Source organism: Anthonomus grandis, chromosome 22 (genome assembly GCF_022605725.1).
Source record: "Anthonomus grandis grandis chromosome 22, icAntGran1.3, whole genome shotgun sequence".
Taxonomy (NCBI): Eukaryota; Metazoa; Arthropoda; class Insecta; order Coleoptera; family Curculionidae; genus Anthonomus; species Anthonomus grandis.
Window position 1 is genome coordinate 33,663,591 of NC_065567.1, and position 14,981 is coordinate 33,678,571.

General features: G+C 30.0%; 2 protein-coding genes across 3 annotated transcripts in view; one reads left to right on the forward strand and one right to left on the reverse strand.

Moving 5' to 3' along the window:
• Positions 1–14,981, reverse strand: part of LOC126748254 (angiotensin-converting enzyme) — a 159,689-nt gene that overhangs the window by 36,831 nt on the left and 107,877 nt on the right. The gene's annotated exons all lie outside the window — the stretch shown is intronic.
• Positions 10,458–14,585, forward strand: LOC126748268 (uncharacterized). Of its 2 annotated transcripts, XM_050457378.1 has the most exons (5): positions 10,458–10,622; positions 12,614–12,824; positions 12,930–12,986; positions 13,206–13,813; positions 13,874–14,585. In XM_050457378.1, the coding sequence occupies exons 1-5, from the start codon at positions 10,611–10,613 to the stop codon at positions 14,114–14,116; spliced, it is 1,131 nt and encodes a 376-aa protein (XP_050313335.1). In that variant the 5' UTR covers positions 10,458–10,610; the 3' UTR covers positions 14,117–14,585. The 2 variants fall into 2 exon arrangements, with proteins under 2 accessions (XP_050313335.1, XP_050313336.1); XM_050457379.1 differs by lacking the exon at positions 12,930–12,986.

The following is a 14,981-nucleotide window of genomic DNA, read 5'->3' on the forward strand; positions in this document are numbered from 1 at the left end:
AGTGGTCACATTGAAAAACAAACATCATCTTTGGATACTATTAAACAAAAAAGAGTATTATTTCAAAATTTTGTAATTGTATCAGAAAACATCCTAAATAATTGTTCTTAAGAATACTTTTCTAAATAATATACTTTTTCCTTCATGAGAATATTGCTTTAAGTTTTTTTTAATTTTTTGATTTTGAAGTGAGTGGTCACCTTAGAAACCAATCGTTATCTTTGGACACTATAACACAACAAAGGGTATTGTTTCAAAATTTTTTAGTTTTTCTAAAAAATACCCCGAATAATTGTTGATAAGGACACTTTTCTTAGTAACATACTTTTTACTTCATAAGAATATTTCAATAAGTTTTTCAGTTTTTGTGACTTAAGGTGAGTGGTCACTTTAAAATCAAACATTCTCTTTCAATATTATTACACAAAATGACAAATATTTCAAAATGTTCTACATATACTAGCAAATCTACTTTACGAAAATTGCTAAGAATACTTTTTTAATAATATACTATATATTTTATTATATTTACATTTTATAAAAATAGTTATCTAAGTTTTTCAGTTTTTCGATTTTTAAGTGAGTGGTCACCTTCAAATTCAAACATTTCCTTTGGACATTATTACATAAAAAGGTTATTATTTGAAACTGTTATACCTGTACTAGCATATACAATATACGTTGCTTATTTGAATTGGTTATTTGAATAACGTACTTTTTATTTTATAAGAATATTTCAATAAGTTTTCCAGTTTTTGGACTTCAAAGTGAGTGGTCACTTTGAAAACGAAACATTGCCCCAAAACACAACCAAACACTACCACATAAATAAACCAAAATGTTCAAATTTCGTACCTTAATGGCTTGAACCTTAAATAATGCTTACAAAGAATAATTTTTTGAATATCGTGTTTTTTTATTTATGAAAATATTCTCTCACATTAATATATGGCAACAGCGCTTGAGGAAAGTGTCCTGGATGGTCAGTAAGCTGATTGGTGGGACGTCATCGTTTTAGCGCTGTTGCCATACTACAAGAACAAGTGTCTCTCTTGAAATTTTAATTTGTAATCTCACTTCAACATCCTACAGAATTTATTCATTTGCCATTTCCCTCTAGGCTATATCTTTGGTCAAAAAAATTATTATAAAGGTTTATTCAAGTAAAAAGCAGAAAATAACTATTTATTGATTTTCACTGTATTTATTTATTTGATACGGTTTGTCACTCCAAGCTTTTTAAAAAATGATTTTTATGCTTTGCGGATGATACATTTTTTTAATTGTTAGATCAAAGGAGTGGTGTGATTTCAATAGTCACTTTAAATAAAACTCATTTTATAGCATTTAGTTCTAACAGCTCAGGAATTCCTAATATTAATACCTTACATACAGTGTGGTGACTTTAACTGGAATAAATTCAGTTAAAACTAATCAAATTTTATCTCGCAAAATTCCTGAGACCGATCGATTTTTGTTTATTTTTTTTTCACATTTCAATTTTTTGTATTTTTTCACCTACAGGGGGGGGTCCAAATTAACCCAACCTTTTTATTTCAAATGGAAAGCCAATTTTTTTAAACTCTCATTAAAAAGAGCCCTTTTTCCTGATTAAATTGCCCTATTTACTTTTGTGATTATCTAAAGGACAAATACGAAAAAAAAAACCATTTAATTATTAAAAGTCTCGAAATATTTTGTGTTGGTAAATTTTTGGCGTGTTTGTTTATTTTATTGGTATCAAGACATTTCCTGATATTGTTGTAGTGTCACTGTTAAAGTGAATTTTAACCAGTTGTTAACTTATATTGAAAAAATGCCTTATTTATCTGAATCCCACAAGATTAAAATCTTAATAATGATTGGTTATGGGGACAGAAGTCGTACTCAGCTAGAGGTTGTCCACTTATTCAGGCAGAAATATCCAGATTTGCCACCTATTACCCAAGGTACGGTTAGTAAAATCGAAAGCAGATTTCGAGAAGTTGGGCACGTGAGGGATGTTTCAAGACGAAGGTCTTCTAAAATCGATGAAAGCACCCAATTAAATGTATTGTTAGTGATGAAAGAAAATCCGGTAACTGCAGCCAGAAGAGTAGCTCGCGAAAACTCTATTCATCATAAATCTGTGCTAAAAATCTTAAAAAGTGCAAACAAATGACCTTATAAAATGCAACCCGTTCAAGAGTTATTGGAAGACGATCCAGATCGCAGAGTTCAGTTCTGTGAATTAATGATGAACGCCATTGACGAAAATCGCATATCTTCGGAGTGGATCCTTTTTTCTGATGAGGCTACATTCACCCTAAATGGCCATGTTAATAAGCAGAACTGTCGCTACTGGTCTGACGAGAACCCACACTGGGTAAGGGAAACTAATACACAATATCCCCAGAAAACTAATGTTTGGGCTGGCATAATTGGCAGGCAAGTTATAGGGCCCATATTCTTTAATGATACTTTAACTGGGGAAAGATATCTAGAATTTCTTGAACATGAACTAGTTCCAGTCTTACGTGCCTTATATCTGAGTCAGTTCGATCCAGATTTGTATGATGAAAGAATCTGGATGCAACAAGATGGTGCTCCCCCACATTATGCCCGTAATGTACGCCAGTATTTAAATGACAATTTTCCTAACAGATGGATTGGTAGAAGGGGTGCAATCGAGTGGCCGGCACGTTCTCCCGATCTCACCCCACTTGATTTTTTTCTGTGGGGACATTTGAAAAGTCAAATTTATATGAGCAAACCAGGAAACCTAGATGAACTTAAAGACCGTATTAGGCAAGAAATCCGACAAATAGTTGCCATTTAATTCAAACAGTTGAATTTATTGGCATTAATAGTCATAATAATCAGGAACTTGTAAATCTATTTTCTGACTTTTTTTCTAGTGTATATAAAATGCCGGTAAAAGATCATTCCAATAATTATGTTTTTCAAAATTGTATAAATGTAAATTATTATCATTTTAGCTTAATTGATATAATAGATGGAATAAATTCAATGCCATTTAAACTAAGTATTGGGCCAGATGGAATACCATGTTACTTTTTAAAGAAATGTGTTTACACTTTGGCTATTCCTCTAGTAATGATTTTTAACAAATCAATGGAATCAGGAATTTTTCCAGATTTCTGGAAGGTGAGCAATATAAAACCCATATTTAAATCAGGGAATAGATCGGCTGTTGATAATTATAGGGGAGTCTGCATTCAGAGTGAAATACCTAAACTGTTTGACTCCCTTGTTGCTAAAAAACTGTACAGTGATTGTCGTGGTATACTTAATAGTGAGCAACATGGTTTCATAAAAAATAGATCTACCAATACAAATCTTCTAATGTACATAAATTTTATTTTAAGCAATATGGAGCAAGGGTGTCAAGACTCTGTTTATACTGACTTTTCCAAGGCCTTTGATAGAGTGGACCATAATTTCTTGGTTGCAAAGTTAAGGGCCTTGGGAATTAGCGGTAGGGTAGCTGATTGGTTAAATAGTTTTCTAACTGATAGAATGCAGAGAGTCAAATATGGTAGTTCGGTGTCTAGACCTATAATTGTTTCATCAAGGGTACCTCAAGGGCCACACTGCGGTCCCCTTCTGTTCAATTTGTTCCTATTAGATTTACCTCAAAATATAAAAAATAGCTCGGTACTAATGTTTGCAGATGATGTAAAGATATTTCGGCCTATTAGAACAATGACTGATGTTAAGCTTCTTCAGGAAGACATTGATAATTTTTATGGCTGGTGTCAAGCAAATCATATGGACCTTAACGTAAAAAAATGCTATCAAATATCATTTTCAAGAGTAAAAAGTCCTATTTCTTACAATTATTCCATCAACCATACTAACTTAAAGGTTATCGATGAAATGAAGGATCTTGGTATTGTATTGGACAGCAAATTATCATTTGATATTCATATATCGGGTATTATCTCTCGGACTCATAGAATGTTAGGTTCAAGGACTTTTCAATTTTTACGATAAAGAAACTATATTGCTCGCTAGTTAGAAGTGTTCTGGAGTATTGCTCACTTATCTAGAACCCTTGTTATGTAACACATGTAACTGCAATTGAGCGAGTACAGAATAAGTTTCTTCGTTATATTGGTTACAGGTGTGGTTATATCAGAGATGATTATTCTTATAGTGAATTAAGATCGCTACTTAATATTGATACTTTGGAAGGGAGGAGACTAAATCTTGAAATTCGTTTACTTCCTATGTCTAAATGTACCTATAAGAAGGAATCGGCATACTAACGTTTTTTATGTTCCTTACCATTCTACAAATTAAGGCAAAAATAACCCTATTACAAGAATGTTAAATAATGCAAACTCTATGCAACAATCTGTAGATTTTTTTGGAACTTCAGAGGCAAGATTTAGAGGATCTTTAAGGCATATATTGTGATATCTACTTTCATTTTTTTTTGTATAGCAATGTATATCTATACTGTATTTAGTAATTAGTTCTATTTATTGTAAAATGGCAAGTCCGTAAATAAATAAATAAAATATCTCCAGAAGTGTTAGAAAATGTCAGAAACAAATTTTAATATTGTCTTGGGCTTTGCCAACAAGTAAATAGGGCAATTTAATCAAGAAAAACGGCTCTTTTCAATGAGAGTTTAAAAAAGTGGCTTTCCATTCGAAAAAAAAAAGTTGGGGTTAATTTGGACCCCTCCTGTAGGTGAAAAAATACAAAACTATCTTGAAATGTGAAAAAATAAACAAAAATCGACGGGTCTCAGGAATTTTGCGAGATAAATTTTGATTAGTTTTAACTGAATTTATTCCAGTTAAAGTCACCACACTGTATATCTGACTCTACTAATATAACAGCTAGTAATTGAATAAAATATCAAGGAATTCAAATTAATCAATATTGGAGGTGAGTCCTACTGGTAAACCATTTGATTATTAAATTAAGATATCTTGTTTCTAGATGTAAATATCTCAGAGAGTACTTAAAGCTAACAGATTTAGGAAAATTATATTTTGCCCTTGTAGAATCTCGTTTGGCATATGGTTTGTGTGAATGGGGAGGTATGAATAGCTTTAGTATCCGAAGACTAAATACCATGCAAAAATGGACTATTAAAATTAAATTTTTAACGTTGAGAAAATATATACTAAAAAAATCAGAATTTTTAAGGAAAAGGAACCTCTAAAATTTCCAACGCATGCACTAAAACCAGAAGTGTAATAAATAACATAAGCACAATTTATAAACGTAGCAAGACTATAGCAACAACTCAATTAAATTAAAGGAATTAATAAAATAAAAAATATAAGGAGGATCGGATTTACAATTTAAAATTTATTTAATTAGATCGTTGTTTTATATGTAAATAATTTAATATACATGTCTAGTGTAACTTGTATTCATATTAATTAATACATTGAGAAAATGTGTATAGTTATAGGTGTATGGATTATAGAAATGTGCTGTGAACTGGGCCACTTAATTAGGACTAACTTCGTACATAGACTTAAAAACCTAAAAGTAACTAAAATTCTAAATATGGACTTACAGCGGTACTAAGCATGTTTATTTTCATGTAGTGCTAGTAAGTCTTTGCTTATTGTTATTTATTTTAAGAAAGTTGGAAATAAACCCAATTTTATTAGTATAAACTATGACTGGAATAGCTTAAATAATAAATAACTTTCAGGCTAAAAAAAGGCAAACGCAAATTCCTGCAAAATTAATTCCGAGAAAGGTCTCATAACTCTCTATTAATCCGAGACACCACCTGTAACAGTACCGGTTGTACTACGCAGAATAATAGTACGATGGTCCCATTAACATAATATGAGAAGAATTATTCAATCGCGGTTTTGCGGGTCATCCGAGTACCAGCTGACGCTTCGCGTACTTGAAGGTAACGTCGGTATTACGTAAAGGACTCCACGGTTTGATGGAACACCCAACAGCAGAATGTCTTTTTTTTTTCGTAATTTTTGACGTAATATTGGCAAATTTTCAAAAAAATGCGAAGACTGAGAAAAAGTGAAAAAGAAGATTTTAAATGAGTAGACTAAAAAAATATAATGAATCTATGGATACTAGTAAAAAATTTAAAAAGAAGTACGAGTATTGTAATAGTACTTGCCATTTACGAAAATCTGCAATTTTTCACTTGAAAGTTGATATTTCTGCTAAATGATGAGTTTAAATAATAATTTTCGTGAGAAAGAGGCTCTTTGAAGCATTTAAGCCAGAAGAAGATAGACTAAGACTATGTTTTACAGTGAAGAAATAAACCTTTTGGTTTCTCGGTTAACCTGGAAACTTTTCACTCTTTGACTATAGAGTGTGGAGAATTACATGTTTCTGGATTCTTTTCTAAATACAGGGCTTTCATTTCAAAACCATCCACCCTTAATAACATTCTTGAAAAAAAAAAACACGTCAAATTAGATATACAGGGGGACGTTTAATTATGCATTTACTATGCAATCACACCATGGGGTAGCCATTTGACATACCAAAGTTTGGCGTAAATAAAATATTCATTATTTCTAGACATTTCCGCTAACTATTTGCTTTCACATTTACCGATTTAATTTTTTTTTGATACCGTTGAATAGAGAATTTTACGCTCCTTACTATGATGTATGACGCGATGGGGTTCCCATTTAACATATTAAAGTGAGGTTAGCTGGAGGTGAGGAGGTGATTGACAGAACTTCAGTAAATGCAAAATTAAACGCCCCCCTGTAGATCTAATTTGACGTTTTTTTTTTTTTTTTTTTTTTTTTTTTTTAGAAAGTTATTAAGAGTGGATCGTTTTGAAATGAAAGCATTGTATAGTCTTAATAAATGAACTGAAAATGGTGGATATTTTTCTTTTTCACTAGAGAAAATATATTTCTACTAGAGAAAATATATCAACACAGTTGGAATGCTATTAAAGATGACTGAAAGATGAAGATTTTAGACCTGATCGTGGCTTTTATGAAGAAGAAAGTTAGGAACAGCCCTTATTTTCCGTGCAAAAATAAAAAGCATTGAAAGCTGAAGCGATGAAAGTAAATTTGCTTTAATATGAGACACATTGATATGGAGACTAGTGATCTTCCTCAATTTCTCTGTTTCAGCTCTTATAGTTCTGTTCGTTATATGCAATGAAGAAATATTACAAGATTTTTAAGGAAACTAATGGATAAATGACCGTACATTTCTCGGTTTTAATTAAAAATTATTAAATTGAGTATTGTTCAAAGCAGTAACAAAATAAAAAAATCCCACACAATTTAAGAAAATATAGTTTGGTACTACGTGCAAAATAATAATCGAAAAAAATGTGCCTTTGACATGCAATAAGATCGTTGTTGATAGTAAAACAAATGAGGAATTTTATTGCTTGGTGAAGTTTTGTTTTGCTAAAAAATAATTTAAAACAAAACTTCATGAAATAACTAACGAATGTAAAAAAAAATTTACAAGTGAATAAATATTTTCTATATAAAATTATTAAACCAGCATTGGTTTTTTTGGTAATTTATTATTAATTTGGGTTAATGATGACATAAATAAAAATTAAAAAATACATAAGATAAAGATTTCTGCCTTATTATCTAGATGAAAATTTTGGTAAATATTTATTTTAAATGTCTCATTCAATTCCAAAATTGTTCAATAAATGAGGGTTTTATTAGAGAAAAATTTGGTAAATTTGGGCATGCAAGGATAAAGTCAATTATGTTGGTATCAAAGTTAACATCAAAGGAATGAAAAAACTTAGGCGTGAAACGTGCTTTAAAAAATTGCAATTTTAAATTAATAATTACCAAATATAATGCAAATTAATAAGTATTTCATAGTTACAGATTTTTTTTTTATTCGTAACTAGGCTAATAACAATGACATAAAATGTAAATAAAATAAATTACAAAAACCGTTAAAATATAATCATGTGATATAACATTAGAATAGAAAAAATCTTTTTTTTGTTTATTCAAAATAAAAATCAATACAATTTTAAAATGAAACCATTTAATAAACGACCGCGTCAAAAATGATTGATGTGAAAAAAATTTATGTAATTTTTGTTAGTTTTGTATTTTTCCTATAAGACTGACAAATACTGAGAGCTATCAAAATGTTGGTCAATTAAAATTGTCTAGAAGAGCATTTCTGTCTAGTTGAAATAATTTTAATTACTTCCAGGCAGTAAAATGTACCTTTACGTGCCTATAAAAATGTTAACTGCTTATATGTATAAGATAAAAAAATTATTTCAAATGATTTTAAGAGGAAAAAATCCTCTTTAATAGGGCAAGAATTTGGATGCATTGAATTTTTCCACATATTCCCAGAAATAACTGCCTGGAAGAATATTTTATTTAATTCCAGGTAGTAAAAAGTGCTCTTAAGTGCCTAAAAAAGCGTAATGTTAACTGCTTGGTAGTAGAAAATAAACAACTTAATCGAGCAAAAAGTTAAAAGCATTTACTTTTTTCAGATATTCCAGAGAAAAAAATGCAACTACTTGGAAGAATATTTTAATTAATTCCAGGCAAAGTAATAACTGTCTTTAGAAAAGCATAATTTAAATTGCTTAAAAGCAGAAAAAAACAAAATTTTCTCTTTGATCAGGCAAACAGTTTAAAGGCATTTATTTTCTTCAAATATTCAGGGAAAGAATTCAACTGCTTGGATGAATATTTCTATATTTTTAAAATCATTTTAGTGAATTCCACGCAATAAGAACTGCCTTGAGGTGCCTTGAAAACCGTAATTTTAAGTGCCTAGAAGCAAAAAATAAAAATCTCTTTAAAGTGATAGAAAAACTTTCTCTTTGAAAGGCAGCAAGTTAAAAGCGTTTATTTTTTCCAGATATTTTAGGAAAAGAATCAACTTGGGAGAATTTTTCTATGCAAACGAAATTATTTTAATCAATTACAGGCGGTAAGATGTGCCTAGAAAAACTTAATTTTAAGTACTTGGAAGCAAAAGAATATCTTAAGTGAATTAAAAACAATTACACATTTTTTTAATAAGACAAGAGATTAATTTTTTCTAGATATTCCAGGAAAGAATTTAACTGCCTGGAAGAAAATGTATTTGTAATCATTTTAATTAATTATAAGTAGTAAGAACTGCCTTTAAGCGCCTAGAAAAACGTAATTTTAAGTACCAGGAAGTAAAAAATAAAAAGTTATTTAAAGTGATAAAAAAAATAAAACCTCTTTGAGAATTAATTTTTACCCGATAGTCCAGGGAAAACTGTACTGCCTGGATACATTTTTTTTATAACAAAAAATGTTATTTTATTACTTTTAATAATTTTAGCTTTATTAAAAGTTAATTTTTGTTTTGAAGTAATTAAACTACGAATATTTGTAATTTTTTTCTTTTTCAAAGTTTTTTAAATTTACGCTTTTTTTGAACATGCTTTTAAATCACTTGAAATTAACTGAAAATATTTAAGCTAATTGTTATTTAAAATTTGTATAATAAAACACTTATGAATTTTCATTATATCAAGTATAATTTAAATAAAGTTTTTATTATAAATTTAATTACTATATTAATTTGTTCATCATTTACAGTAGATAAAAAAAAGTTATTTTAACTACCAGAACACAGAAAATAAAAAACAAAATTTATTTTTTGATCCAGGGAAAAATTTAACTTCCAGAAAGAATGAATGAACTTCTATATAGTTGAAATAATTTTAATTATTTCCAGGTAGTAATAAATGCCTAGAATATATAGTATTAGCTGCCTAGAAGTAAAAAACCGAAATGTAATTCAAGTCATTTCAAATTTATTTTTTGATTTCAAAGAAAACTTCCAATACATGTTTAACTTAATATTCTTTTAATTTAATATTCCTTTAATCATTTTAATAATTTCAGCTTTATTGGAAATTAATTTAGATTTTAAAATAATTCAACGACGAAAATTTGTTTTTTTTCTTTTTCAAGGTTTTTTAAATTATACTACTAGTTTTGAACAATTTATCAAAAATAAAAAAACGTATATGATGCTAGCAATATAATTATTAATAATAATAAAATACTTGTAATGAGTTGAAAATATTCAAATTAATGAATATTTAAGATTTTTACAATAAAGCACTCATAAATTTACATCATTATATTGAGTATATTTTATGCAGAAGTTTTTATTATAAATTTAATTTCTTCTCTTACTAGGGGTAAATTTTAAGCAAAATTTTGCTTTATTGGTACTTTTTGCCTTAATAGCCTTATACAAAACTTACCAAACTAATTCTTCCCATAATAAAAACAACATATAACAAATTATTTCAACTACATCTTTCGTTCGCGGTTCTATATGTTAACGCGACGTAAAATTCAGCAAACACCGGCAAAATTCATATCATAGGGTTCCAATATGAACCCAAGGCATAGTTCTTGCAGCAACCCAAACGAAGCGAAACGGCGGAGGTGAGGTACCATCGCATGGCCGTGGACGAAGAAGTGGTGCGGCGCGGTAGTCCCATACCATGGATTTGATGGTACCATCTATAACTCGGGTACTATAAAAGACAACGAGGGCAGAATTTTGGTATTCAGTTCTCTTTGAACTAGCAAGCACCCCTTCTTGTGAACTGTACCACGATGAAGCCTTTGGTGAGTGTGCCACCATTTAGTGTTAAAATTTACGTTTTTTTTTTACTAATTATCAACCGCATATTTGGACTTGCGACCAGTGGTTTTTTTATTTAGTGAATTTGTTAGTGATCCTTGTCAATTTGTGAATAATTAATTTCTTTTTAATATCTGACGCTTAACTGATTTATTGACAATTTTTTTATTTTGCTTAATTATTTTTGCTGCAATTCACTGGATTTCTATCAAGATTTATTGATTACTTTTTAATTATCTGAGTAGCTGCAATTGTCTTTATTTTTTATTTAAAAAAAAAAGCATTTTATTTTATTTTGGTTTACAAAATTCAAACTTTGAAAAATAACTGGTTTGTTAGTAATATTTATTATTTGCCTATTTTATCATACTAGTTAATTAAAAAAAAATATTTTACACTAAGAAAATGATACAATTTTAAAAGAGTACAACTAACTAAAGAACATTCAATAAAACAATTATTAATAATAATGCTTGAGGTTAACCTGACATGACACAAAAGAATCTAACTACCTGGAAGAATATTTCTAAGTTGTTGAATTAATTTAATTTACGTCCATGATGTACAAAGTCCCTGGAATGTAAATTTTATCTGCATTTGACAATATTTGGTCTCTCCAGACTACTCAAAAAGTATTTTTTATATATTTGAGATAAATACGTCATTTAGTAACGAAATTTTAATTTTCTTGTTTAATAAGACAGGCAGTTGCAGTATGAATTTTTTTCTAGATTTTTTAGTGAAAAACTCCCTAAAAATGTACTTTTATACTTTTAAAATAAATTGAATCACTTCCAGGCAGTAAACAGTGCCTAGGAAATCGTTATTTTAACTGCCTGGAAGGTCAAATTTAAATTTTAATTCAAGTTTTTGACTGCAGAAAAGAAGATAAATCATTTCTTTTATTATTACTTAAAATTCTTAAAAATCTCCCATACCAAAGAATAAATAATTTTAATTTAAAATATTGTTTAATTCAAGCTGCTCAATTCCACTTCTGTAGTGCAAATTAGAGAACAGACAATGTAATTATACTACTTAGAAGAAAAATATTAATTTTTCTATATAATATCTGCAATTCTTACAAATCTTCCAAATTTTCATACCAAAGAATTAGGCTTAATTCAAGCTATTTATTCCCACTTTTGTAGAGCAAATTAGAGAACAGGCAATGTAATTATAGTCAATTAGCACATTGTCATTGTTAATAAATTAAGGCATTTATAACCGTATCATCAATCTATTGTTTTATCAACGAAAACAATCTCACTTATTAAACAATTGTTGCAAAAAAATGTCTATTCACTATTGTTTGTTAGACAGTATATTTAGTCAAGTGAAGTAAGAAAATCCTGAAGTTTTTTTTTTTTTTTTTTTGAAGAAGTATATTTTGAATAGTATAGTCTTTGCAGCAAAAAATAAATGTCAATCTTGTTTTAAGAGTAATGCATTTCGATGAGATAACTCATCATCATCAGACTCAACATTTAGTTTTGCTAATAAAATAATCAAAAACATATTGTCATAGAATTGATTGATTCAATTAAAAAAAAACTTTCATAATTTAATTGAATCAATTAACAAAACGTACATAACAAATTCATATCGTAATTGAACTCCATAAAAGCATAACGTTTGATTAACGGTTGATTGTTACAATCTAGTAATTGTTGCGCAACATTAAAAGAAAAACCTGCGCTAAGTTGTTTAATTGAAGATGGCTAAATGATTGCATGGTAATTAGCTTTGAACATTTTGCAATTGTTTAGTGTAAATTGAGTAAATTATTAATTGTTTGTTAAATAAGTGGCAATATTAAACTAATTAAAAATAAATATTATAAAATCATTTATTTACTTAATGACTTGTCATATACACGTTGGACGAACGAAGATCTTGGGTGCGGAAATCAATGTTGTATATCTTATAGGTTGTAAGAATTACTCTTTCTTACTAAACATTTAATTTTTTCCAGATACTAGCGTCAATCTTAGTCCTTGCGGCAGTAGCGGTAAACGCAGAGGCCAAGGAGAAGAAATCAGACGAGAAAAAACAGACCAAGCGTGGATTACTTAGTTTAGGATATGGTTACGGTGCTGATATTGACCATGGATACTCTGTAGGAGATGGTGGATATGATGGTGGTATTTCTTTTGGTGGAAGCTACAGTGGACACCTCAACTTAGGTGAGTTTATTAAATGTAGCATTACCTAATAGATCTCCTACTCCCAGCCTTATTCTTTTGTAATTATATGTGTAGCTGTGATTAATAAAATTATATGTGTATTAGTTTCTGGTGGTGATTATGGTCTGAGCAATTACGGTGGATATGAACCACTATACTTGGGTAAGTAAGTCGTGATAAAAACCATATATGCATCGTGGATGGCACAATATTCGATGGTGGTGTATTAACAATCATTGAAGTATTTATTATTAACTGAAGGCGTCATAATCAGTTCAGATAACTCACTTGCATTCGTTAAAAAGGATAAACACTTAATTATTGGCATTTTTTAGGATAATAGTTCATTCCAGTATGCTCACATTAATTTTTTCTTCACAGGATCTCATGCTGCTGTTGAAAAAACCATTACAGTAGTCAAAGGAGTACCAGTGCCCTACCCAGTTGAAAAACACGTGCCCTACCCAGTAACTAAACACGTCCCCTACCCAGTTAAAGTAGCAGTACCACAACCCTACCCAGTAGAGAAACACGTGCCCTATCCAGTGAAAGTACCAGTACATGTAAAGGTTCCAGTCCCACAACCCTACCCCGTCTACAAAGAAGTCCATGTTCCCGTTAAAGTACCAGTAGACAGACCCTACCCAGTCAAAGTATTAGTACCACAACCCTACCCAGTTGAAAAACACGTACCCTACCCAGTGAAAGTCCCAGTACCACAACCCTACCCCGTTGAAAAACCTGTACCATACCCCGTCAAAGTTCCAGTACATGTCCCACAACCCTACCCAGTATACAAGGAAGTACCAGTTCCAGTTAAAGTACCAGTAGACAGGCCCTACCCAGTACATGTTCCTCAACCCTACCCAGTTCATGTCATCAAGAACGTACCATACCCAGTAGAGAAACCAGTACCTTACCCAGTTAAGGTAGCTGTAGAGAAACCTGTGCCATACCCAGTAGAAAGACCCGTGCCTGTTGCTGTCAAAGTAATTAAAACAAATTCTTATTATTCTAATATTTTTAATAATATTATTGTTCATCTATAGGTACCAGTACCTGCTCCCTACCCAGTTGAAAAGCCTGTGCCCTACCCAGTGGAGAGACCAGTACCTTACCCAGTTAAAATAGCTGTCGACAGGCCTGTACCTTATCCAGTTGAAAAACCAGTACCTTATCCAGTAGAAAGACCAGTACCAGTACCAGTTAAGGTACCAGTAGCCGTTGCTGTACATGACCACCACGGTTATGGAGGAGGAGATTATGATGGTGGTTACGGATATGATCATTAAAAACTAAGTGATCCACACTATGTGTGCCTATTTTCAATATTTCCACGACCAGAAGAGTTATTTATTGAAAAGTACAAAGGGGAATTACTTTACTTTTGATTTGTATATATATTTGTTGGAAAAGATAATTATATTGTTACCAGGTGTTATTACCAAAGTGGCTTGCTAGTTAAAGATATAATATTTTTTTGGTATGGTTAAATTTTGTATATAGGTGTGTTACGTTTTTTTTTTATAATGTTTAAGTTTCTTATATTTTCCAGCAAATATTTTGAAACAATGGTTTGAGAATAACTCTTTTTGTCGCCTCTCGCTTCTATTTATATATTTTCTTAGATACCTCTTATGTTTAGTACTGTGAACTGTTATAGCATATTTCTTTGTTCTATTTATAAAAAAAAAATAAATAAGTTAAGTTTTCTATGTTTGTTTAACTTATTTTTATAATGAAAATAAATATTTTTGTGTATGGTTGCGTTTTCATTTAACTCTTTGAACTACTATTTTGTAAGCACTATAAATTGCGCAACAAGAATAACACTAACCAGCAGTTCATGTTTGAATCATATATTTCTCAAAAACAATGACAATGATTAATTTTAACTTGAACCAAAAAAAACTCAAACCATTACCAACCAATGGTCTTCTATTAGCAACTGATCATCGCGATATAATGAAGAAAAACCTTTTGATTAATAATAATGTAAAAGAAAGAGAAAATTGGGTAAATTCCAGAAATTTTCGTAACAAGACAATTAATAAGCATAAGTTTAACCGATACATATCCAAAATAAATTCTAACCAATACGACTTTAAAGAAATTACGAAAACAGTACATCTTCTTTAAATGATAAGGAATTATCCG

Bases quoted from the DNA above. Each gene is read 5' to 3' on its own strand.
- LOC126748268 (XM_050457378.1), top strand. The intron at 12,987-13,205 runs GTAAGTAAGTCG...TTTTCTTCACAG, and splicing joins ATATGAACCACTATACTTGG to GATCTCATGCTGCTGTTGAA. The intron at 13,814-13,873 runs GTAATTAAAACA...GTTCATCTATAG, and splicing joins CCGTGCCTGTTGCTGTCAAA to GTACCAGTACCTGCTCCCTA.